The following is a 26,899-nucleotide window of genomic DNA, read 5'->3' on the forward strand; positions in this document are numbered from 1 at the left end:
AAATCAGTGGTAATAAGTCTTATGAAGTGATGAAACCAAATTTATTTTAAAATCATTGTTAATATGTAGAGAAGAAGTCAGGAAAAAGGTGCAACAGCATGTACAGCCATCTGTAAAACACCATAGAGACTCTGTCATGGTTTGGGACTACAATTCAGCCAGTGGTGTTGGGATCATATCAAAATGAATGGAATTATTAACACAGAAAAATACCATAAGAGTTTGATCCACCACGCAGGCATCTTGAAAATCTTCAGCATGACAGTCATTTCAAACACACTGCCAATGCACTAAAAGCATATCTGGATAGAAAAACATACAGTGGAACACTATCAGCTATGGAGCGGCCTCCCTAGAGTCTGCCCTTCAACATTATTGAAGCAGTGTGGAATCATCTTGACAGAGAATGGAAGAAAAGGCTGCCAACATACAAAGAAGAGTTTTGGATGTCCTTCAAGAAGCCCAGAGAGCTATTCCTAAAGACTACTTACAGGAATTACAAGTTTTCCAAAGATAATTCAGGCTATGTTAAAGAAAAAAGCTGGTCATACAGAATACTAACTTAGTATTTAGTATTAACTAACTTAACTTGGGCTTACTGGAATTGTACAAACTCATTTTTTTACACTGTTTATTGTATTTCTCTGTGTGTTTGCAGATGTTTAAAAAATTGTTGCATCTATTTTCCCAGCAAAATGTAAAGAAATGAGAGGTAGCTCAAGATTTTTGCACAACAGTGCATCTACACCAATTTTGCTTGAAAGCCACTCATCATTGGAGTAATACATCTAGTGAGGAAATACCTAATCATTTATTTATCTAGAAATGACATAGAGTATACTGGAATCAGAATCAGACACTGAAATATCCACCAAATACATTTTAAGGTTCATTAAAATAAGCTCCCTGTGACATGTACTGTTAACAGTACTGTGCACTGCATAAAGAGGACAGAATACATGATTTGTACCCTATGTTTAAGAAGGTAAAGGGAGAAAAAAGCGCAAGGAATTTGCAGTTGCTTTATTTCTTTTGCGTTACATTTATTTTAAAATTCAGCACATGGAATATAATACTTCCAGGGTTATATAATTAAAAGTTAACAAAATTAGATGATAAATATGGCACATAGCTAGCATTTGCCATGAAGATACATTTAGCAGAGCATTAATGCAAAACATATTTCAATGTAAATATGAGTTCTTCAAAGCCCAGCTAACTGAAGCTACGAGCCTACATTTGCTTCACACTAACTGATATAAGCAATATACACGTACAGTATTTGCTACAACTTTGTAATATAAACACCCACCTTAACTGGCACTCTCACAACAACTGCGTACTTTTATTATCCATCCAGAGGCACTTGACACATGGAGAGACAAACCAAATTGATTGCATAGAAGCATATCTGTGACAGAACAGCGCAGTCCCCTTTGTTTGAGTAGAAGGAGGTGGGCTTGATGTAAGGCCAGTCAAAGTTCCTCAGGTTCAGTGACCTTTGACAGTACCGGTCACTGAGGGCAACCAGGGCACGCACGATAGCATATTTGGCTGAGCAGCTGACGGCCGTCACTGTACGCACCTCGTCGAAGTGCAGCAGGAAACAAGGGTCATCCTGAAACCAAAGAAAATTATATTTATGGAGCACCTTTAAGAATCACTGCATTTTTTTTATTGTGTTTGTTCTGTAGAAAGCTTACATTATAATAGGGCAACTAAAGCCAAATGACCATAGACCATTCATCTTTACCTTGTCCCTTGTTAGCCCACAAACATTATGTGTTTAAGCAACTGTAGAAATTTTCCAAACGATTAATTAAAGTGTGAAAAATAGATAAATAACACTGTCAAATTTATTGCTGATGAGTCACGGGAGGGTGCCAGAGCAGGAGTAAAGATTTTAATAACATAACTCATCTAGGATTTAATAGCTAAGGAGCTTGGTATTATCTTAAATTCATTTGTGATTTTATCCTAATGTATTTACACCCCTGTGTGTGTACAGTGCTTAACAAATTTGTTAGACCACTTGTCATAAAAACAAGAAAGCACCAATATTTTAGAAATCTGTCAAAAACATGTTTAAAACTAAAAGTTATATTATTATTTATTAAGCAAACACAAAATTTGTGTTCACATTTTTATATTCAAAAAATGCCGGTACACTGGACATCTGCGTAACATTCAGTCACTGAAACTTTTCTGTTTAGGAATGCAATCACTGTAATTTGCCATCTTACTAAAGTAAAATAAAAAAAATAGTGTGCTTTAATATAAATCACGGATGAAAATAATAATAACAACAGCAATTTTAGCATTAAAAATATCATTTTCATTAAGGAGCTTGTTACTTACTGGTAGATTAAACATTACAGAAACATAAAAAATGACATGGACAATTACAAATACTGTTAATTTAGTGCAGCTGTGGCATAAACAGAACATTATGGTGGTGGTCAAAGTGCAGTGACTTGGTGCAGCAGTTTGGTTGGTGAAAACTGTGTTTAAATGAACTTTATAAATACATTTTAATTACTTAGTTAATAGGTACTGATAAAGCAAAATGTCCACAGAATTATTATTATGCGTTCTATGTGGTCATCAAGAATGCCATCCACATACAGTTACCCAAAAGACAGTTTGTCTCTATTTTAGCCAGTTAAGAACAATGGAAGTTACAGAAGAATTTGGCTAATTACCACGTCAGGATTTCTTCCATCAATCAGGGTAAGGTCTTTCAGGGACCAGATCTCTGTCCTCCGGTAGCTCTCTTGTATGCAGGAGCGTTTGGTGAAGGATCTCTTGGATGCAGACTTTAGGGGCACAGACATCTGACAGTGCACTATACATAGCTGGACTTCTTTGTTTTTTGCAACTGCGGAAAAATGGAAAAACATCACAAACAGGTGCACTGCAGCACCGGGCTTTTCATCAGCAAGCCAGCCTTAACACACCCTGTGTGGTGCAGGTATACACAGCTTTTAAGGAAGTAAGTTATTAAACACATTAAAAATGTACATTTTAAGGAGGAAGATATTTACTCCTGTGTAAAAATCAAACGCATATTTCTGAGTCAACAATCAAGCTGTTTACCTGAGGCACAGAAAAAATGTCTTCCGTTTGATGGCTCTTCAATTTCAATGAACTCCACCAGTCTCTCTTTTGCAGGTCGAAACAAAACTCTCTGCATCTCCTCCCTCAGAAGAGACGACATCACTGGAGAGAGGGGGAGAAGAATCGGAGCGTCCCAAAAACAGCAACGGCAAGAAGGGGGACCAAAGAGAGCGAGAGAAACTCAAAAGAAAGGAATGAGATATCCCCCCCAAAAATACTGTGACACTGGAGAACCCTGGAATCCAGTCGTGGCAGGAGGGGAGGGAAGTGGTGATGCTCCCCGTGCCCAGACCTTCTGAAAGCATGCAGGGTTTGTGGGTTGGTTCTGTGTGAAATAAGCTCTTACTCTACCCACAAATGCACGCGCGCGCACACACAGTCCACTCTGGATTGGCATGGTCTGATGATGTATGTTAATCTTTGATTGAAGTGCTGCATTCATACACACTTGCCCAGGAGGGAGTGAGTAGAAAGGGGGCAATAAAAGGCCAAGCTCTTCATCATTTGCGTTTTTATTGCTTCAATTAAGATCCATTATGTTATGACGGTTTCCTGCAAATATGGATTTCACTCTTGCATTTGTAGCTGACAAAAATATCTTAGATACTGTTTGTATATCATGGTTGGATAAGCATTTGAAATGTATATTTAGCATTAACTATATATGATCAGTAACTATGGGGGGTGGGGGGTGGGGGGCAGCTGTCTCATATAAGATCAGTGTTTTTTTGTGCATGTTTCCTGGCAGATGGAATATTAACTAACTGCGGTTCCATGTGGTTGCATGGCTCCATTGCAGCGCACATGTAACAGACGGTCTCACTTTTTTTTCTTTTTGTGGTCTTTTGGCCTCTTCTCCACTCACTCACATATAGACACTGATACATATTGTGGCAAACAGCCCAGTGTTTGTCCGTGATTAAACGGTTGTTGTGTGGGAAACGGATGTCCCACAGCACTCTGCATGGTTTCCATTACCGTGTAGTAATTCAATCTCTGACAATATGTACAAGTACAGGGAAGCACTTAAATGGGGAGATGAGGGGTGGGGAGGTGGGGGGGTGGGTGATTTTTATAAGCATATAAAGGAAGCTGCTCTAGTGATCATGGCTCCACAAGGTAATTTACTAGACATGCCGGTGGCTGTGGAGGATATCATTTTGCACCTATGAACGAATCCCAGCTGTTGACAGATTTGTCAAAACATTGTGGGAGGACTTCTCTACAGGCCAAAACCACCCCAGAATGAACCAGACCAGAGCTCTGATCCAATTTGTTAGCACTAAAAAGTGTGGCTCCATTGGATTTGTCACATTTATGAAAACAAAAATGGGTCGCTCCTCTGCTAAGTGCTTTATTGCTGTTGTTGTTGATGGTTTTTGTGGGTGTTCACTTGAAAGGCTTTTTGCCTCTGAGATGGAAAAATGAGCGGAGAGGCAGGAAGTATAGGGAGGAAAGCAAATACATACAAGTGTTGAATCTTATGAATAACACATGAGGTTTTTTTGTACTTACTTATCATTGATTTATCCCAGTATATATGACACATACATTGAAAAGATTCATATTTGCACATTTGCTGGGGTAATCCAAGGTTTAGAGTTTTGGAGGGTTTTTTTTGCAGCATGTGCTGGAATACACAAGTGCACGTAAGAAATGGAAATCATTGGGATAAAACAGCTATATTACTGTTAGAAGGTAACATTGGGGGAGTTTGGAAATGCAGGTATGTTTAATTGAACAAGACAAAGAGATAATGAATAGAATGGAACATATAGCAGCAAGGATGAGGAAATCAACTATGTGATGCTGGAATCCTAAATAATGAAGGCTGGGGGGAAATGAAAAGAAGAAGGAAGCAGCTGAAGAAGCAAGGAATGAGATGCAATAAAGTTACTGAGAAAGCCACAAGGTGAGTGACACGAAGGGCACAGAACAAGTGTTAAAGTGGAACGCTGGAGAAAGCAGGAAGCAAGAAGGAAGACAAAAGCAAGAAAGAAAGAAGGAACAGAACACGTTGAGTAAAGGAAACCCAGAATGTGAACGCGACAAGAAGAGATCAATTACAGAATGACTGAATCGTGCATAATATGCAGGGGTGCTGTGTGAGGGTGAGAAAGGAGAGAAAATAATAGATAGGAAAACGTGGATAATCCTTTAAAAAGCAGATAAGGACTAATCTCAACGTACAGTGAGGAAAGTGAAAGTGATGACAGAGAGGAAAGTGGAGGAGCAGTTGAAGTTCAGAAGAAGGAGCTTGACAACGGGAATAAGAAGCTGAGAGACTGAGAAAAATGAGCCCAGGCAGGAGGATTGAATTAATGAGATATAAGAGAGCTCAAGAAATAGTCCAATATACATACCACATTCTATGAATTATAATTATAATAACAACAAGAGCACTCAGAGAATGCAACAGCCCCGGAATAGCAAGGGCTATACTAAAACTCTTTAATGATGTCTTTCGTTTTATGATGTTTTGATTACAGTACGATGACAACGGCCGATTATGGCTTCATTGTGATGCCCCAGGGCGTCGCATTAATCAAATAAAAAGTGTGTTGCACAGCTCTCCCCATGCCCTTTCATATGACACATTACTCAATATGGATTCTTTAAATTTGTTTTACAAGGTCAACTTTGACCATGAAGGTCAACCCAAGTACTCATGTCTCCAAAAGGCTTCATATATTGTTGTGAGGTTTCACCCATAAAAATGTTATTACTTATTTCCTCCTTTGCTTACAGGATTTTCACCAAAATGATATCAGCTTGAGCTGTTACTGGTATCTACCACTGCACAAAATTTGAAAATGATATCTTGAAAACTGTGGATGCTACGCTGCAAACATACAATTACATACTCCCTGCCTTCGAGGGGAGAATAAGTATTATTATTTCAACAGTTGTAACAAAAAAATTCTTACATTTGGGATTAATAAAGCATTTATTTTGCATAAATAGAAGGTAACTCAGTTTAGCTCATTATTTTTTGTCATTTGGCTTTTTCATCAGTTCAGTTTAACGTCATCATTGTCAAATATAAAATTCCATCCATCCATCATCATCATCTTTTGTTTATCCGTGGCCGAGTTGCGGGGGAGAGATATAATCTCTCCAGCGTGTCCTGGGTCTTCCCCGGGGCGTCCTCCTGGTGGCACATGCCCGGAACACCTCACCAAGGAGGCGCCCAGGAGGCATCCTTATCAGATGCTCGAACTACCTCAACTGGCTCCTTTCAATGTGGAGGAACAGCAGCTCTACTCTGAGCCCCTCCTGGATGGGCTGAATTGCTTGACCTATCTCTAAGGTAGAGGCCAACCACCCTTCGGAGGAAGCGCATTTCTGCCGCTTGTATCCGTGATCTCATTCTTTCAGTCAGTACCCACAGCTCGTGACCATAGGCGAGGGTAGGGACGTAGATCGACCGCTAAATTGAGAGCTTTGCTTTTACACTCAGCTCCCTCTTCACCACAACGGACCGGTACAGTGTCTGCATCACGGCAGCCGCAGCATCAATCTGTCTGGTGATCTCCCACTCCCTTCTTCTGTCACTTGTGAACAAGATCCCGAGATACTTAAACTCCTCCACTTGGGGCAGGAGCTCATCCCTGACCTGGGGTGGGCACTCCAGCCTTTTCCAGCTCAGGACCATGGCCTCGGATTGATTGATTTTATGATTGTTTGCACTGTGAAAACCATTAATGGATGATTGTTTTTATGTTATGTCTTATTATAGCATGCCGTTTTCACCCGGAGGCATTAGTGAGGAATGAGTAATGGACACAGTTACGCTGAATGAAGTCAGCGTGATTAAGAGACCATCAAACTGGTGCATTGCTCATATGGAAGAAAAGGGCAGGTGGACTAGCAGAGATTTGCAGGAAGGGAACATGATAATTGTTTAATTTAGAGGTACTTTTGGTTGTAAAATTATTAAAGTTATAAAAAAAAAGTGTTCCTCTGTTTTTTTCATGTCTCAGAATTGAAATCTTTACTCCTGTCATAGAGTTGCTCATAGAAAGGTTTTCACAGGTTTATTTCATAATTTCTTTTTGGTTTTCTTTTTTAGTTTTAAAAAAATATTGGATGTATGTATATTATGGGTGACACAATGATGGAGTGGTTAGCACTGTCACCTCAGCCAGGTTGGAAACTCAAATAATGGCTTTCATGAAATTGTGTGGGGTTTGCAAGCTCTCCCTGTGTCGGCGACTCGGCGTGGATGATAATGTGCTTGTAGAGGAAGTGAACGGGGATGGGTTTAAATACCTGGGATAAATGATTCAAAGCAATGGACAGTGTATAACAGAGGTGAAGAAGAAAGTGCAGGCAGGATGGAGATTATGATTATATGGGTGATTTGTAACAAACCAAGAGGAGCATAAGTGAAAGGGAAGGTTTACAAGGTGACAGTGAGACCTTCTATGGTATATGGTTTGTAGACTGTGGCACAGAAAGAAAATCAGGAGGGTGAGCAGACACGGCAGAATTGATCAGAGGGACAGCTCAGTTTGAGTGGGTTGGAGACACAGTTAGAGAAAAGGCTCAGATTGTTTCCACATGTGCAGAGGAGGGATAGTGGATGTAAAATGTGGAACTGCGAGGCAAGAGTAAAGGAGGAAGACCACAGAGAAAGTTCATGGATGTAATGAAGGAGGACATGCAGAGGGCTGGTGTGACAGAGAAGACTGCTATAGATAGGGAGGCAGATGATCTGCTGTGGTGAACCCTAAAGGGAGCAGCTGAATAAGAAAGAAAGAAACAGCAGAATAAATGCACAGAACATAGCACTGTATGAAAGTTATATATGAGTGAATGAGCTTATGGTACTGTTGGATTAAAAAAAATACTTTATTAAGTTTTAGCAAGTAACAAAGAGTCTGACACACATCCAAAAGAATGACCAGCCCACCCAACATCCCACTGCAGTCCTATTACATAGTTGGCAAATTCACAAACATAAATAAATAAATAAGTTAACTTGTCATCAACAGCCATCAAGCTGACAATCAGAGATTCTGGGATATTACCGAGTACTCCAGAAGCAAGTATTTAAAGCCAGAAGGTGGATAGTGTAGACAGAGTGACCAGACCCTCAAAAACAATTTGGCATGACCATTTATAGTCGCATGTCGTCTTTCATGTGGAAGAGCATTAAAGATTTCCCGGTTCCCAGTGGTAACACTAGAACCTTTAATCCAGTTGGGTGAAATACACTTTCTGGCAATTAGAAGAAGCTTCTCCAGAAATCTGTAGTGTGCTACCAGTAGATGCAACTCGCTAGAGGGTAGGCCTAAGAGGAAAACACCAGGATCTTAAAAAAAAAAATAATAATAAAGAAGCTTGTTTTAAACATTCCACTAATTTCCTTAGACATAACTTTCCAGAACCTGGAAATCAATTTAGACTCTTGTGCAAAACAACAGCGGTGATATGCAATCTGTGAACACTATTATACTGAGTCTCTTGCATATGAAGGTAGATTTGATCAGGGTTATAGCTTCCTGCCAGTCATCCTCTATTTATTCTGTGCCTAAATCCTTCCCCCACGTATGAGCAATATTTACAGCTCACATCCATCAGAGGAACAGAGAAGGAAGTAGACTAGTGAAATAAAATGTCTCCCAGTTTGGTGATATTGTTCAATTTATGGTGTGACACTTTTATATGATTTGTACTGTCTTGATAGCATATTGTCCATAAAGACAGTAACCAGTATAGTGTAGATATCTATCACTGCAAACACATGAAATTGATGTTGAACCCCAGATTATGCCTCATAAAAAGAATTTCTAAAGCCTAAAAGCACCTTTAGAAAAAGTTAGGGGGAACCTCGACACAAAATACGGACAACGTCATGGCCGTGAATGCCTGCGATTGAATGTCGATAAAAGGGGAAACCCCTTGTCATCAGGAGGGCTGTCTTTAACCTGCTTCTGCACCCCTGTAGCGATCGTCCAATGTCACATTCACAGTTAATACCCTGCGACCCAAATTACAGCCAGTAGATATAATTAGTTTATGTAAATATATTATTTAAATATTGCTATCGAGGTGCTTTTAAAATGCGAGTAAACTGTGTATCTATATTTATATATCACTATTATCCAGACTGGCGTCAGCCATTTTTAAACATTTTAAATGCCTTAATTTTTAATCGCTACCTCGGTCGCTCGGACAGTGGAGTAGTTTTTGTGGAACAGCCACAAAACAAAACAAAAAAAAAAAAAACGCGGAGTCATTTCCCCTTTCGAAGATCACTCAGCGATTCCCTCAGTTTTCCCTCGGCTACTGTACTTGCAAAATAGTGCGCCCTGCTGTCTCTATTGCGCATGACTGTACGTCGTAATATGAAGTAGGCCTCCTGTTTTTCTCCCCAACCCGAAGTCCTCCTGGCCCCCACCACCTCGCTGCAACGCTCACAAGTAAGCAAAACACGGAGGCTGCTTTCGATTATTCGTCAAGGTAAGGGTTTTTAATGCATACGCGAAGCTGTTGGCGGTTACCGATCGTGAAATAGCACGGCAGCCGTGGTTTGTAGACGGTGTTTTCGGCGTGCGGAAGCGGTCGGACTGCAGAGCAGGCTTCGGGACTGTTTCCGCACGCTTGAGGGAGAGCAAGGCCTAGTGACCCACATTTGGAGCAGCCAGTGTCTATGTGTACGAGTGGGCGAGCGCGTGCGCGTATCCTTGCCAGTGTGTGTGTGAGCCCGCGCGCGTGTGCCCGGGCACAGTGTATGTATGTGTGTACGTACATCTGCCGCGAAAATGTTTCCACCGTCGTTGGTTTTATAGATGTGTCTCCGCGGTGGATAGGCATGTTTTTGTCGGCTTACGCGAGGACCTTGCCCCGCGCGGATGTTCATGCGCGGCGTTTGAGGACCCGACGGTAATATTTTAGATTATTTCATCTTCAGTGTCAGTTGTTGCGTGACAGCTTCGGGCTCGGCGCCAGCTTGCTATGATAGAGACATATTTTTCCTCTTGTTTATTTTTGACAAACGTGAAATGCTTTACCCGTGAGTGTCATTCAGTGTTTTCGGAGTGTGAGCAGGAGGAAACTGGGGCAGTAAGAGCATTAAATCTCTGAGTTAAATTGGCAGTTTTCGGTAGCAAGCTTAGTTAGCCTGCTAGCTAGCTATATAGGTTGCTCTCTTTTGGTTGTATAACTAACACCTGTGGCATTAAATTGTATATGTTAAACGCTAGCTTGCCTTATCTTATGGCTCGTTGCTGTTTTGGGAGACGGAAAAACATTCGGTCATGTTGCTCATATGAGAGTTAATTCATTGGGAATGGTTTACAACGTCTTCGTCCAATGAAGAAGCTCAGTTTAACGAGGCTTCACTTATTGGCCATGAAGAGAACACCAAGTACAGGTCAGCATCCCGAAATATAGCCTCGGGACCACCAGTCCTTATGATGGTTTTATACACACGAGGGAGATATGAGAGAGCATCTCTTCTAGTATGCTGTCCATAGGTGTTAGTGTAGTCTTCGTGACCTCTCTGCCCACACTTATATACAGCAAAATCCTCTTAGAAGGCGTTGATTAAGTGGTGGTCTGTTGTCCCTGTGACGGTGGGACTACTTGACGAGTTTGGGAGCGACTCCTATAGACTAATCTTTTAAGCCTTTAGCAAATGCTGAAATTGATTATTCGACTCTTGTGCATGAGTTTGCTTGTAGAAAAAAACACTCACAAGTTATTGCTGTTCAGTTGTGGTGCTGGTTGGTGTTAATGTAAAGAGTAAATCTTTAGACTGTTGTTTTTATTTAAAAAAAAAGAAAACACACACTGAGCATTAATGCGAAGACTAGGTTGGCCATAACAGTTTGAGAATCAAAACAACAGAACTGTTGATTAACAGGAAAACAATCAGCAACTACTCTGATAAGTCATCACCAGTCATTTTTCATGGCAAAATGCCAAGGTTATATTGGGTCCAGCACCTCAATTGTGATCATATATCTCTGTAAAATGATTGGACTGTTGCTGAGATAATGGGGTATTTGTTGTTAATTTTTATATGAAAGTAGTATTAAATCCCTTTTACTTTTAACCGTTTCTTAGACAGAGCAGACTTGTTTTTGGCATTTTAGTGGTATGACAAATCTATGTGTAAAAGCTGATTACTTGCAGCTCAAGTTTCCTGTTTTGTACTTTGCAGCAACTAACATCTGCATTTTTCGGGTGACTTCTAGAATTTCTGTGCATGGTAAACACTGGGTGTATGTTTGTGTTGCAGGTGAGGTGTGGTTTGCACACACAAGATTTGTCAGCAACTCAAAGGCTGCGATCTCAAACAGCGAATTATACCAAAAAGTGACATTCCAGAAGGTAAGTTACATGATGTAAGTGCAGAAGTAAATTTCATTTCAGGGTATTTTTTCTGTATTGGTTTATGTTATTCACACTTTGAAGATCCTGTCACATGTTATACTGTAATTTAATAATCTTAATTCATAAAATACATTTATGTCCATAATGTATATTGTACCAAAATTAAAAGGAAGAAACTGATGTTAAAGGGGAAAAAAGAATAAATAAAAATAAATCTTGGTTTAAGAAATGGCAGACAGTGCACTAGGAGATGGTTATTATGTTTCCAAACTCTCTGGTTGGTTTCCTCATGACCGTTGGTTTCTGCTCTGATTTCATCCAGCAGGTTTGCTTGACCACCATGTCCTTCCTGTGGCCTGGTGCCCTCTCATGACCCCAATGACCTCAGCTCCACTTTTGACCCCAAACCCCTTCTACAACCCCCTGAGAAAATACGTTAACTGAGCACGTGCATAGGCTGCAGTGAGGTGAGAAGTTAATACACAGACACACAGATTTAATCTGGTGCATGGAAAAGTGTTTATCAAATGTGAGATATTATTATTATTATTATTATTATTATTATTTAGTGTGTGTGTGCATGCATGTATGGAGATGTAACTGTGTTTTTAAAAAGAAAGGAACTAGTTAAGAGAAAAGATATGATCTGCAAATGTTATGGTTAGAAAAGGGACTACGCTTTCAGGCTTTCACTTCAAAGCCCCATTTAGTGCCTTCATATACAATATGAAAAATAACTAGGAGTTAAACTAATAAACTACCTGCTCTTTTTGTCTCAACAGGTGGTCTTCCAAATGCCTACCTCACGCCTAAAGAACAAATCACTGCAGCCACAGCCCTGATTAGCAGCCACCATGACATCAAGCATAGGGTATAATGCTGCACACAATACCTCAAAATGTTGTCTACTGTATACAGAATATGTTCATAATCACATGTACAAAATCACAAAATATATGTATGTAACATCTGGCTCAAAAATTTAAGCTCATTATTTTAACTCTTTATATTTCTTTACTTTTGAAATAATATTTTTCCATTTAAAGAAAAGTTATGGATAGCATCTATGAGTCCCCATCAAATTATTTTTTTGACCCATATTAATTGAAACGTAGTCAAGAAACGCACCCTATTACACAAATGCGCTTAATCTTCTTGGCAAACAAAACACATTCCTTCTACCGCTCGCTCTCTCTCTCTCTCTCTGTCTGTCTCACCCGTTTTCTGTGTGACCCAAAAATAAACCTGCTGCTGGCATGTACAATAGGAATTCTCTCATTAGCCAACATCAGTCATTGGTTATTATTAACAATGCATACCTGCCTTCAGGGCCACCGCACATGCAGGAAAACGTAAACAAGTAAGTCTTGAAAGCTGTGAATGGCTGTAAATTTCTTTGCTTTCTTCCTTCTTTAGGGATGATTGTAGCATCTTTGATGGGTTGATGGAAGAAGATGAAAAGGACAAAGCGAAACGGTAAGATAAACATACTGGAGAGGAGATTAGTCTAGTATGGACTTAAAAAAGTCATAGAATATTGATTAAACATGAGTCAGTACATTTTTGTTAATACACAGTGTCAGAGCTGACTTTGTCCTAATGCCATTCACACAACAGTCATTCTGCCTTGACTTTCACATAACCAGGGTCACTTATGATAAAGTTACATTGCTGTTTTTTTTTTTTAAAGTTTGTTTTTTAAAGCCCAGTCAAAACACTGGATGAAAACAGAACCAAATAAAATGTCTTAAACCTTCTATTTCAAAATTATTTTGGCTTGCAGCGTGTCCCGTAACAAGTCTGAGAAGAGACGGCGAGACCAGTTCAATGTCCTCATCAAGGAACTCGGCACAATGTTGCCTGGCAACACTAGAAAGATGGACAAGTCCACCATCCTGCAGAAAAGCATCGACTTCCTCTGTAAACACAAAGGTCAGAGCTTTCTGCCGTGCTCGTCTCACTTCCTGTTTTTGCTGAACACCTCACAGGGTGGATGTTTTTTGTATATTTAGCTTGATCATTCCGATTTAGCCACACTTATCAGGGTTTGTTTACCTTCATCACTAGAAAGTGAAAGCATGTTTTTATTGCCTTTTTATGAGACATTGGTGCTGTAATTTTACATTACAAAATGGTAACTATTTGAACCAGTTGTGTATTTTTGACCTAACAAGTTATTCTTAAAGTAAATCTACCTTTATGTCTTTTAATAATTATAAGGGTTTCAGCAGTTTTAACTTTTTATGAATACTAATATTGTGTTTATGTTAAATTATTTCATCACTGTATATAGGTCAATGATCCTTTTGTTTTTATCTAGTGTCATTGACTTGCAAGATAATAAAATACTAGCTTCCGCTTCACGTGCACTCTTACCTAGCATGTTTTTAACTGTCTTGTTTTCATACTGGACATAGCAGTCTCAAAACATTTTTCCACCCAGTTGTTTACTGTTAACTTTATGCTGTTTTTGTTGCTCTTATTCCTCCTCGATGTTTTCCACTATGCCTGTATTAAGTTCTGACTGAATTCTCTGTCCTTCACCAGAGATTGCAGCTCAGTCTGAGTCGAGTGAGATCAGGCAAGACTGGAAGCCTCCATTTCTTAGCAATGAGGAATTCACCCAGCTCATGCTGGAGGTCAGAAATCTTAGGTTTCGTTCTGTAATCCTGTCTGTTGTGTAAAAACACAGGCACTTGACCCACAGTTGTATTAATGCAGTGGTCAGTGTCATCTCATTTTGTACAGTATAGTTATATCTGAAGTTAAATTTACAATTTTAAGTTTGTCCTTATGGGATTTCACACTGTTTTTTTTTGTTGTTTTTTTTAACAGGCTCTTGATGGGTTCTTTATAGCAATAATGACTGATGGCAACATCCTCTATGTGTCTGAGAGTGTCACTTCACTACTAGAACACCTCCCGGTAAATCACCTCCCCCTGCAACCGTGTCTGTATTAGTCATACACTTTATTATAACAAAAGCTTTCATAGGATCTTTTGTGTGGTTCAGATTAAACATGTCAGGCTGACCAGTGTGTATTGAAAAGGGCTTGTCTTCATTTGTATTCTTCTTGAATGTGTGTGTGCCTGTGTGTGGGTGTTTTATCAGGCGGATTTGGTGGACCAGAACCTGTTAAACTTCCTGCCGGTTGGGGAACACTCCGAAGTGTACAAGGCTCTGTCCACACACCCCTCTGAGCTAGAGAACCTTAGCACTGATTACCTAAAGTGTGAGTAACACACCGTCATCTTGTACCATAAAACCTGCTTATTTGAAATGATAGTTGGTTTACAAGTTTTTTGTATGTCTGATGATTAAACAGGATTATTTATTATTATCAGATTAAAAATGCTCAAAAGTAAAAGTATTTCTCAAATAAATAGATAAATAAATAATGTTAAAAATGATTCAAATTTCAAAAACGTCACCATAGTGTGAAGACACGGCTTGTCAGAGTGAAGCAGCTGGACTGGACATGAACTTTGTGGAGCACATGAACAGCATGTTTTTACAAGCAGTTGTATTTTTTTTTTCCCCCAAGGTAATTATAATCTCTTTTTTTCTTTTTTGTCTCCAGCTAAGAGTCACATGGAGTTCTGCTGTCATATGCTGCGAGGGGCCATTGACCCCAAAGAATCCCCTGTTTATGAATATGTTAAGTTCATCGGCAACTTCAAGTCTCTCAATAACGGTATGTACCTCGCACTGCAAGTGAGGAATTTCAGAAGATTTATTTATTTTTTTTAAATACTATTTTCCAAACAAGCTTGCATGTATAGATACAAACTAGCATTAAACTTGTGTGTTAAACCCATTAAATGTTAAAGTCAAAAAGTGGAAAATAAGCATATTTTTAAGATATCAATCATTTACTAGCCTAGAAAGATATTATTCTGTGTACTGCTCTGTGAACCACATTTTATATTCTTTGACATGCTGAGTAAGTAACACTGTTGTGCAGTTCCCAATGTGACTAGGAACGGTCTGGCAGGGGTGTTACAGCGGTCGCTACAACCTGCCTTTGATGACCAGGTGTGCTTTGTAGCCACGGTCCGGCTAGCTAAGCCTCAGTTTATCAAGGTATTATTCAGACATGAACTGACTTTACTCATTAGATTGTCATGTATTTATTTGTCAATTAGCTATTAATTATCTCTCAAAACATCTAATTTTCACAATTTTATTTTCATAGGAAATGTGTACGGTGGAGGAGCCCAATGAAGAGTTCACGTCGAGACACAGTCTAGAATGGAAATTCCTCTTCTTAGACCATCGGTAGGCAGATCTAGTTCTTCTCCTGTATACTCAATCACAACGGGTTGTTGGGTGGTTGAGTTGCACCCACATGGCTGCTGTCATATATAGATGGCTGAAACACACATTCACACACTTTATGATTGGTCAGTTTAGCAAATGTGAGAATTTATTCATGCATCTAACCTCTTCAGTTCTGTCTTCATTCATTATTGACAAATTTAAATGTGAACTAGAGGATAGTATGGTCTTTTTCCAGGTCACGTTTCACGTTTTTCCAAAAATATGTTGTTTTACTACATTTTCAGATATAGTGACATGATCATCATGCTTAGTGTATGCATCTAGTACTATATTATTGTGAAAATTGTGTTATTTTTAGTGGTGCTTCATATATATATGAGCCCCGTTGCATTTCAGTTCTTCACAAACTGTGTTCTTGTTCTTCAATTTATTTCTCCATTGAGATCTTCCTCCACACTTCTAGTTTCACTTTTCAGGACACCAGAAGTTAAGAAATCATAGAAAATAAATAAATAAACAAATCATAAATAAAATAAATGAGGGCAGCACGGTGGCACAGTGGTTAGCACCGTTGCTGCACAGCAAGAAGGTCCTGAGTTCAATTCCACCATCAGGCCGGGGTCTTTCTGTGTGGAGTTTGCATGTTCTCCCCGTGTTTGCGTGGGTTCTCTCCGGGTACTCCGGCTTCCTCCCACAGTCCAAAAACATGCAGTTAGTGGGGATAGGTTAATTGGTCAATCTAAATTGCATCTGTGAGTGAATCTGTGAGTGAATGTGAGTGTGAATGGTTGTCTGTGTCTCTGTGTTAGCCCTGCGACAGACTGGCGACCTGTCCAGAGTGTACCCCGGATGGATGGATAAATAAAATAAATAAATGTACATGAAAATAAAGCATTTCCCTAGAAAAAGTATCCGTTCAGCAATTTTACATCAGAGTAAGAAAATTATTTTACCTTTTACAGAGCGCCACCAATTATAGGCTACCTGCCTTTTGAGGTTTTGGGGACATCAGGGTACGACTATTACCATGTGGACGACCTGGAGACGCTAGCGAAATGTCACGAACACTGTGAGCACTTACTTTAAGTCAAACTAGCCAAAATCTTTTGTAAAAGCCTTTTTCTGAGTGTTATTGGTAACATCTTTGGCTGTTTCTGCCCCGCTTCTGTTCAGTAATGCAATATGGTAAAGGGAAGTCATGCTACTACCGTTTCCTGACGAAAGGTCAACAGTGGATCTGGCTGCAGACACACTACTACATCACCTACCATCAATGGAACTCTCGACCTGAGTTTATTGTCTGCACGCACACAGTAGTCAGGTACAAGTATGTTTATTTTATTCCCCTTTTCCATGAAAATGTTTGTATTGCTGATCACTGGACTTTTTCAGGAATGATGTTGAGTTTGTGTTAACAAAAGACTCTTTATGTATCTATTTTTATAATGTTTTAATTGGTCAACCATCTTCTCAAACCCCCCCCCCCCCCCCCCCCTTTTTTTTTTTTTTTGGTCTAAAATGCAGCTATGCAGAGGTGAGGGCAGAACAGCGCAGAGAGCTCGGCATCGAGGAGGCAAATCCAGAAGTCACTGCAGATAAGGTGAGAAATAAATAAAACATGTAGCACGGTCCTTATAATTACAAACATGTCAAGCACAGGAGTAAAATTCAGTCTAAAAACAACGTTGTGGTAGAAGTTGTTGCGTAATACTACCTGAAACAGATGAAAGCAAAAATACCAGAAATATATTACATGTTGAAGTACAATATTCAGCTTCATTAGGAGTTGTTACAATGTTAGGTTATGAAATTTATGCTTCAGATTTTCTGCTGGTACCTCAATTACCTTTTAGGCCTGTAATTTCCACCTGTATGCACTCCATTAGATACAATGGATAGGCTTTCTTGTTTTTAAAATCTTTGGTATTTTCTTATTTTTCCAGAGTCAAGACTCTGGCTCAGAGTCACAGCTCAATACGTCCAGCCTGAAGGAGGCACTGGAGCGATTTGACCACAGTAGAACACCTTCGACTTCCTCGCGGAGTTCCCGCAAGTCCTCATCGCATGTGTCTGACAACACCTGCACTTGTAAGGACACCCACAGTTGCACAAGTAATGTGACATTATACACTGACATACTGTTAAGGGGAGGTGGTGACATATCCTCTCTGTATTAAAATTCAGTGGCTAACTCCTGTAGTAAAGTGATATCATCTAAAAATAACCATTGACCACCAATTACTTTCTCTGCAGCGACAGCTCCCAAGTTACACATGGACACGGCCACACCCCCTCGGCAATCATTGGCATCCACCATGGAGATGACATCACAGCGCCGGTCATCTATCAGCAGCCAGGTGAGACAAGACACACCTGGCTAATGCATAGAAAATCCTTACAAAAACTACTTCTAGCCATAACTAACACAGAAATCGGTCAAGAAAACACTGTTTTGTTTTATGGATTGGCATATCTGGTTCCTGGTGGGACTTTTGTGCTTGACTATTTCCTGAAGCTTTCTTACATAATCTGACACAGACAAACGCATCCGACTTCAAGAACAGTGTTAATTCTGCTGACTAATAAACAATAAGTAAAGCGTTATACAAATGCAGGCCATTTACCATTTTAATAATTTTCATTATAGTTTTTGTCAACAACCTGTTTCTCCCTGACAAAAACCAAATCACTAAAATAAAAACAAATGCATGAGGATAAAAACGGCGATGAAATCTACGGACACTTGTACCAACGAATAAAAACGAGATGAAAATGTTCTGAGAGGCGGGGCAAGTTTTGGAAGTGATCCTGTCAGAAGTATTCTCTGTGTACATCAAGGTTGGATGCACAGAATTTGATCTGCCCTCAACAAACAGGGTGTGGAGGAAGCGCCCATGCCTCTCTGTTTCTCATGAAAACACGACAAAATTTAGAGCAGACATATGGACACATTTCGCTTTTTAAGTCTGGGAAAATAAGATGCTTTGTAAACCTTGTGGAGTAAAAACACAAACTTTTACACTTTATATTTTAGGCAAATAAATCAACTTCATATTTAGGTTTTGATAATCTTGTGATATGTAGTTGACCCTAAACTTAGATCCCTAAATTATAACTAAAAGACAGTGCTGCAGTGTTAGCTGGGATGGTGAGAGGTTCATTGTTGAAGTGAAGATGCAAAACAATGTTTCTATCAAAAATACATAATCACCACAAAATCTGTGTTTTTCAACTTACTAAAGTTGGTGTGCTTTGAATGGGCGTTAAGCGGCGTCAAAACCCAGAGACGTGCGTCGCACTGTTGCCTCACAGCAAGAAAGTTCCTGGTTTAAACCTCAGCTAGGGACTTTCTGTGTGGAGTGTGCATATTTTCTCTGTTCCTGTGTGGGTTTCCTCCGGGTACTCTGGCTTCCTCTCACAGTCCAAAAACATGAACACTAGGTTAACTGTTATTCTAAATTTTCCTGTGTAGATGTATGTATCTGTAAAATTAGAAAAAACACTATATAAATGCAAGTGTATTTCAGTTTTAAGTCTTGAACATGTGCATATAAAGTGGTGTAATGCAATGGAAAATTCATGCCTGTAATAATAGTCTTTATTTTCATTATATTTGCAGTCTATGAGCTCTCAGACTACAGGGCAGAGTGTAGCTCCTGGTATGATCAATCAGCAACAACAACAGCAGCAGCAGCAGCAGCAGCAACAACAACAACAGCAGCTCCAGACAAATGTGCAGGTGAGACATAATAATGTGGAGAAGTGGTTTGTTGACAACAGGTTAATTGGTGACAAACGTTTTTTCAAATGCTTGTATAATGTGGACTCTGAGGTCTTGGACCTTGTGGCATTTAATTAACTGTGCAACCCAACTATGGAGTTCGATTAGCCATTGTATCCTAATTGCATACACATTGCACAGCTTGTTCTTTTTTTCTCCGTCTGCAGCCGGTGATGGAGTTCTCAGCGCAGGTGAATGCCATGCAGCACTTAAAGGAGCAGCTGGAGCAGAGGACCAGAATGATCCAGGCTAACATTCAGCGGCAGCAGGAGGAGCTCAGACACATCCAGGAGCAGCTGCAGAGAGTCCAGGGGCAGGGTATACAGGTAGGCTGTAGATGCATATGCAAGATTACTTTTAGGTCAGCACTGCTTTATGACATAAAAGCCTTTTCTTACAGTAGGTGTGTTTAAGTCCACTTTACTCAGTGTCTATTTATATCTCTAGTGTAACTTACCTTGTGTCATCCTCTATTACTTTGCTTTATTTCTCTCTATTCATAACTCTTTCTCTGTCTTCATGTCGAAGTTAACATCTGTATATTGAGAAAATGGTGTGTATGACTGCACCTAGTGTTTACAGTAAAATAAAATTAATTATAACAATAAACCAACAGGGTGGATTCTGTTCACAGGATACAGATAGAGCCAAGAAGTAGTATTGATGTACTATTTTCCAAATGTGGAAAAAAAAAATCACTTAATCGAACAAGAAATGTGACCTCTGTTCAGACGAAGTAGGTGAATTGTGCTGTACCTGGTTTTGCTTGACCTAGATCAGGACTGGAATCCTGCATGCATTATATATTTCTTCTATTCATAGAAAACAGTAAACTGCCATCTCCTGATTGTGTAAAGATAATTTATTTCTGTTTATTATTCTGTTGTCATGCACAGATCTGGTAAAAGTAACACACACACACACACACACACACACACACACACACACACACACACTGTAAATCTCCTTACTAGCTGAATGTGGCCTGACGTTTCATGTGTCCATTCTAACAGATGTTGCTGCAGCAGCAGGGTGGACCCATGAATGTACAGCTTCCTCAAGTAGGATCAGTCCAGCAGACAACTACGTTGACCAATCAGGTCCAGCAAACAACAATTAACCCCGTCCATTCGGGAACTCAGCAGCTCACCATCCAGCAGCAGGCTCCTCCCACTCAACAGAGCTTACAACAGCAGACCAACACCCTTACGCAGGTGCGATACCTGCAGACACACGCAAGCAGACAGGCTATGGAAATACTATGAAAATGGTTTTGAAAGTTCAGATCAGATGAAAATGTTTGTCTCTTTCCTTTGCATGTCCATGATTTTGTCATTTCCTTTTAATCTCAGAAGTTGCCTGTGTGTGTATGTAGTCTTCTTTCAGTGTTCTCTGTGAACAATAATCTTACCTAAATTTGGGACAGTATTAGTCACTTTTATGCAGATATTACAGTGCTATGCTGTGAGGATAAAATGTTAAAATCTCATGCTGTTTGCATTTTTAATAATGTGACACTTTACGGGTCACTCAGTGATAGTGGAGTCTTTCATTAAACCCCGCCTTTCCTCTGAATAGACACAGTTTAAATTTCCATGTTGTGAATTATTGATTATCTCATGCAACTTTGAAGTCAGCTCAAAATAGTGAGTGTGACAGCAGCAAGACATTTCATTGATTTCATTTTGTGTCTCAAAGTTAGAAGACAGAAAACTTACGAAAAACCACTTTGACTTACATGCTGATTTATTTTGTGTTATGTGTAAATTTCACACATGACAGCGTAAAAGTGGGGAAAGTGAAACTGGAGAACAAATTCACAGAAAATCTTCAAATAATCTTGTTAATGCTTCTTTAACGTAAAAGACATAATGTCATGGCCTTTGCTGTTGCTCCTCTGTAGCCCCAGCGTCAGACTCAGCAAGCTTCTCAGCCTCAGCCCCAACCCCAGCCCCAGGGCTCTGTATCTGCTCCTTTATACAACACAATGATGATTTCCCAGCCAGGACAGCCAAATGTGCTGCAGATCAGCACCAGCCTGCCGCAGAATAACACCCAGCAAGGCACAGCTGTGGCCGCTTTCACCCAGGACCGACAGATCCGGTTAGTGCAGAACAATCGAACCTGATTCCCATTATAATGACAATTTGACAGTTTGTACATTTGAAAAGCTGATATTTACTATGATGGATAAATATATCTATTTCTTTCTCCAGCTTCCCAGCAGGGCAGCAGCTTGTGACCAAGCTCGTGACCGCTCCAATGCATGCATGTGGTGCAGTCATGGTTCCCACTTCTATGTTTATGGGGCAGGTGGTTACCGCATACAACCCCTTTGGGAGCCAGCAGGTAAACACAGTTTGAATTAAGTCTGTTTCTTTTGTTTTGCCTCTCTCTGTCTAAGATCAAAACTATTTGGAGTGAAGCCCATTTAAATGATTATATATGAGCCACTCAGGGCTGACAAACTGCTCCTGGCATAGTAAAATGTGTGGTGTTGGTGTAATGATTCTGGCACAGTAGCTTTGAAAATGCTCATTAGCAATAGGTGTTTGTAACTGAAATTAAAAGGGGAGGGGAAAAAAAGACTAGTTAACGCAACAGTGTGGTTCTGGAAGTAGTTAACGGAGAAATTCAGGATGATAGAAAAAGTATTTTGGGTTTAAAAAAAATAGCATAACCCTTTTAATAATTAATTGAAACCCAAAAGCACGCTTGAAAAACCAAAGACTTGCAGGTTGTTGGGTAATTACTTAAATAGTGAAAAAATGGCACACATCTTAATTGATAACGATAAAACTAAGAGTAGCTGCTCATTCACTCTGAAAGCAGTGAGTGAGTGAAATTTTTAATTCATTTTTATTCCTTTACCTCAACATATTCCCTTTGTTAACCCTCTGTACCACTTCAGCAAGGGGGGCAGACCCAAACGCTGACTTTGCAGCCGGCCCAAGCACCTCAAGGACAACCAGACGGCCAAAACCAGACAGCTGTAGTGGCACAAAGCAACCAGCAGGGGCAGCAGCAACAACAGCAATTCCTACAGGTATCACTAGAGGGCAGAAGATGTCATTGATTTAAAATATTGTAGAGGCATGGTATGATAGGATAGCATTCATGTTTAATTTTACTGTACAGATATTTCATTTTTATGATATTGCGAATAATTATGAAATTATATGAAGTGTGTCTTAAGTGTACGGAGTGTCATTTACACTTGTAAATGTTTGAGACTTTCAGTGACACTAGAGAATGAGCAGAGGGAGAAGAATTTCCTTCACTGTCTAATATCATTGCATTGTCTTGCTGCCAGGGCCCTCGTCTTCTCCACAACAACCAGTCTACGCAGCTGATCCTGCAGGCAGCTTTCCCACTCCAACAGCAGGGAACCTTCACCCAGGCAACACATCCACAGCAGCAACAACAACTGCAGCAACAACAACAACAACCGCAGCAACAGCAGCAGCAGCAGCAACAACAATCTCACCACCAGAGGCACCAGCAGCAGCTTAAACCACAGCCCCAGAAACAGCAGAAAGCCCCGTCATCGCACAGGACTGACGCTGTCAGCAGCCAACAGCAGTGAAGCGAGGAGGGGAGTGTGTACAGCGAGAACATGTGGGGAATCTAAACTCTTAAGGGATTGCTGCATACGTTTGCTTTTTTTGTTTTTTCCCCCCGAAATCGTTCCTCCATCTGAAAGAAACAAATCATAGGAAAGAGGAAAATGAGTCCACAAGGAACTCGCCAAAAGACTGTCACCATGGCAACAGGATGGATTCAAATCCCCATTTCCTCTCATGAGAAGCGGTGTTGTGAGGGAAGCTTCAGTTTCTGTGAAAACCTGAATTAATTGCTTTATGGTCACTTTTTTTGTTTTTTGTTTTTTGTTTTTTTTCTGAGAAGCGTGTCAAAGTGAACTGGCCTTGTACAGATTTACTGTATGATACAAACAAAAACTTGTAAATATCCACCATAGCCTAACAGAAAACAGAAATGTAGTATTTTATATGATTGCATGGAAAAAAATAACTGTGTAAGCTTTTATTAGTTGCTTTAAAAAAACAAACAAAAAAAAAACCAACATAACTTTTTACTTTGGTCAAGTGTGGTCAAAGATGGAGCACTGACTCCTCTTAGACCTCCCCGCCCTACCACCACCACCACCATCACCCCTCCCAGGAAAAAAAAATTAAGTCCAGAACAAGGTTTTAAAGTTCTGAGTGTTTTAAAAAATGGTTGGGCTTGGATGTTTTTTGTGGAAGTTGTTTTTTGAACACTGTGTCTCTGAGACAAAAAAGGCTCTCTTTCTAATTACAGATCATGTTTGGCAAGAAACTAGATTACAGTTTAACTGTATTATTTACAGGATAATTACTGTACATATGACGGGTTTAGTGATTCCAAGTGCCAATAACATAGTCAAAAAATTTTTTTTACTTTAAATTTCAAGCTGACTATTCAAAGGCATATATTTTCCAACAAGATATTACCCCTGTTAAAATTAATGCGTGTGTATATAGTAGGGATTATTTTTTAAAAGTAAAAGAGCCCTATATGTAACAAAACAGTATATCCTCAAGCTCCTCAACTTTAGCACTTAACGTGGTTGTGTACGATAAATCACTGTCGACCCTGTTGTTTGTAATCTGTGGTGTGATTCTTTGAGCTAATGAGTGTTTCTGAGAAAACAATCTTTGTGTGAATGAGTGAACAAGAGTGTCTGTGGCTGGTGTGTGTGTGTGTGTGTGTGTTGCCCCTTGTGTCTTACAATAATTGACTTAGTAAAGGGTTTGAAGTTGTTGGATGGTACTTGTATTCTCAGGAATGTGGAAAGTTTTTGCTTCTGCCTCAGTCTGGAACCAGACCAGAAGGATTAGACAGTGATGCTGCAAAGACCATAGGAAGAAGATTCATAAAGGAAGTGGTGACTGAATCAAATTTGCCCCAGATTTCTTTAGAGCCTTCGTGTTTATTTATCAAAGCATATAAAATATGCTGGTGGGTTTTTTTGTTTTTGTTTTTGTGGGGGTAGATTTTGAGATGCAGTAGAGCAGAATTGCAGAGAAATCCTTCTGTTGTCACTCTTATTGGAATAGGCTAACCTCACTTTACCCAAGCATCTGAATTTCAGCTGACTATCTTAAGGTCTCCTGTATCATCAGTGTTTCGTCCTTCTTTATCTTCCTAGGCCTCAGAAAACCTCATGCAGTCCAGTTCACTTGACTCTCGGTTCTCAAATAGCAGTCAAAAACCAGGACAGGGTCCCGCTCCACTTTAAATGGTTTGGGCTCAGCCTGTGTACTTCAGTGATTAAGCCATATCATACAGAAAAGCCTTGGTTTGGAGGAAGTGAAATGTTGGCAAAGGAGCATTTAGAATGTGTTTTGTCTCAGAGTGTAGTAAAAGTGTGCATGTGGGTTTTTGTGAATATAACATCTCCTGTCCTTGATCCTACTTCTTATATCACTTGGGGATCAGTATTTCTTTCCCCTGGCGATAGCCAATCAGTTCTTGCGTTGCAGTATAAAGGAATTGTAATTTTCAAGGAACGTCTGCTCTCGTTGGGCGCAGTATTGTGCGAGCCCGTGTGTGGGACAGCTCAACTTGAATATGTTTGTGTGATTGAGTCTGTGTGCATGTTAGCTGTCGCTTTAACCCAGTATATTTTCGTGCACAGAAGTGTGACTGGAAAGTGGTTATTAGGCATTGCAGAGCACTGGTCACCTGCCAGGCTAAAGAAGATGGGTACTGTTCTGCTCACAGTGACTATAGTACTATCTGACAAGTCTCAAATGTTAACCCTTGGAGATAAGCTTAACTTAGACTAAATTGCTGTTAGAGGGGATAAAACCTCATTTCTTGTTTTCCCCCCCATACAAATAAGGAATAGTGGCGAGATTACACAGTGAGGGCTTTAATATTTGAATCAGGTCTTCCACTCGTCTCACATTAATTGTTTGTCCTGTATAGATTAGTGTGTTTGTGCATGTGTGCGTGCGTGTGTTTTAAGGCATCTCTAAAGGGTAATGAAATGTTTATAGTTTGTGTCACTGATACCCAGCCCAAAGAATGTAATGGTGTTTTAAAGAGACTAATGGATGTTGTAACTGTGCGCCTGTTTGACAGGCTTTATGATGAAGGAAATGGAGGGGTGTGAACGAAACTCACGATTCACTGCAAGAATCCAGAACTTACAATCTGAAATTCAGTCTATTGTAAAAGAACCTCTGAATGTTTCACCATTACAGACTTTATTGGTTTGCAGCAATATGTTTCTGACAACATCTTGGTTGGGAAAAGGGTTCAAAATCTCTTCAAAGTTGAGGTCTAGGATATTTGATACGGGACGCCATTGACAAGACGGCGAGCTCCCCCTTCCACACAGATACACAGGTCACCTTTCCACTACACAGTTTGGTTCTAAACAGTTCTAGATCTAGTATAATACTGTACACATACACAAAGTTAAAAACACCAGTATTCAGTGTAAAAACGGTGCTATGCTAACCTGTACTGTATGTATTTCTATCCCTTCTTCTGCTCTTGAACTGTGCTCCTTTATCTACCCCAAAGTCAGATGTAATCAATATTTTGAAGCAAAATGTTTGCTAACATTATTATTATAATCCCCTCTTCTCCCATCTTGGTCAATTTGAAAATAAAAACAGTTGCAAATATTAAATGTGACATGTGTGTTGTACTCAGTTTTTAAGCCAGGGATGGCATTCCTTTTGACCCACAGTACACTTATTGCCGGCCGTTTACCTTCACATGCATATGAACTTCTTAATCCATAAGGTTTAAATATGATGTCGGCCCACCCTTTGCAGCTCTAATAGCTTCATGTCTTCTGGGAAGGCTTTCCACAAGGTTTAGGAGTTCGTCTATGGGAATTTTTGGCCTTTTTTTCAGAAGTGCATTTGTGAGGTCAGAAAATGAATGTTGGACGAGAAGACCTGACTCACAGTCTGTTCTAATTCATCGCAAAGGTGATATAGAGTTGAGGTCAGGACTCTGTGCAGGCCAGTCAAGTTCTTCCACACCAAACTCACACATCCATGTTTATATAGACCTTGCTTTGTGCACAGCTGTGCAGTCATGTTGGAATAGGAAGGGGTCACTCCCAAGCTGTTCCCACAAAGTTGGGACCAAGATGTCCAAAATTTCTTGGTATTCTCAAGCATTAAGAGTTCATTTCACTGAAACCAAGGGGTTGAGCCCAACTCCTAACCCCCCCCCCCCCCCTTCTCCTCCAAAACCCCCCATTCCTACATCATAACCCCCCCTCCACCAAACCTAACAATTGGCAAATTGCACTGAGACAAGTACCATTCTCCTGGCAACTTCCAAGCCCAGACTTGGTCATCAGA

General features: G+C 39.9%; 2 protein-coding genes across 7 annotated transcripts; one reads left to right on the forward strand and one right to left on the reverse strand.

The window, feature by feature from the left end:
* Nucleotides 1-1,261: 1,261 nt before the first annotated feature.
* Nucleotides 1,262-10,149, reverse strand: exoc1l (exocyst complex component 1 like). Its single transcript, XM_035906201.2, has 4 exons — nucleotides 10,137-10,149; nucleotides 3,097-3,219; nucleotides 2,703-2,878; nucleotides 1,262-1,618 (listed from the first exon to the last, which is right to left on the reverse strand). Exons 1-4 carry the CDS (start codon nucleotides 10,147-10,149, stop codon nucleotides 1,349-1,351), a joined length of 582 nt encoding a protein of 193 aa, XP_035762094.2. The 3' UTR covers nucleotides 1,262-1,348.
* Nucleotides 9,457-26,216, forward strand: clockb (clock circadian regulator b). Of its 6 annotated transcripts, none has more exons than XM_087841807.1 (24): nucleotides 9,457-9,545; nucleotides 11,369-11,460; nucleotides 11,786-11,930; nucleotides 12,246-12,334; nucleotides 12,880-12,939; nucleotides 13,247-13,395; nucleotides 14,011-14,102; nucleotides 14,299-14,388; nucleotides 14,576-14,696; nucleotides 15,045-15,158; nucleotides 15,429-15,547; nucleotides 15,660-15,742; nucleotides 16,708-16,814; nucleotides 16,919-17,066; nucleotides 17,270-17,345; nucleotides 17,689-17,833; nucleotides 17,999-18,102; nucleotides 19,365-19,484; nucleotides 19,694-19,852; nucleotides 20,540-20,740; nucleotides 21,430-21,629; nucleotides 21,743-21,875; nucleotides 22,438-22,572; nucleotides 22,840-26,216. In XM_087841807.1, exons 4-24 carry the CDS (start codon nucleotides 12,318-12,320, stop codon nucleotides 23,110-23,112), a joined length of 2,646 nt encoding a protein of 881 aa, XP_087697933.1. In that variant the 5' UTR covers nucleotides 9,457-9,545; nucleotides 11,369-11,460; nucleotides 11,786-11,930; nucleotides 12,246-12,317; the 3' UTR covers nucleotides 23,113-26,216. The 6 variants fall into 6 exon arrangements, with proteins under 6 accessions (XP_087697933.1, XP_087697930.1, XP_087697931.1 ...); XM_087841804.1 differs by having other exon boundaries at nucleotides 9,468-9,585; XM_087841805.1 differs by having other exon boundaries at nucleotides 9,468-9,585; nucleotides 11,789-11,930.
* Nucleotides 26,217-26,899: the final 683 nt, after the last annotated feature.

The sequence above is a fragment of the Neolamprologus brichardi genome, chromosome 6 (genome assembly GCF_056152115.1).
Source record: "Neolamprologus brichardi isolate AB-2024 chromosome 6, ASM5615211v1, whole genome shotgun sequence".
Classification (NCBI taxonomy): domain Eukaryota; kingdom Metazoa; phylum Chordata; class Actinopteri; order Cichliformes; family Cichlidae; genus Neolamprologus; species Neolamprologus brichardi.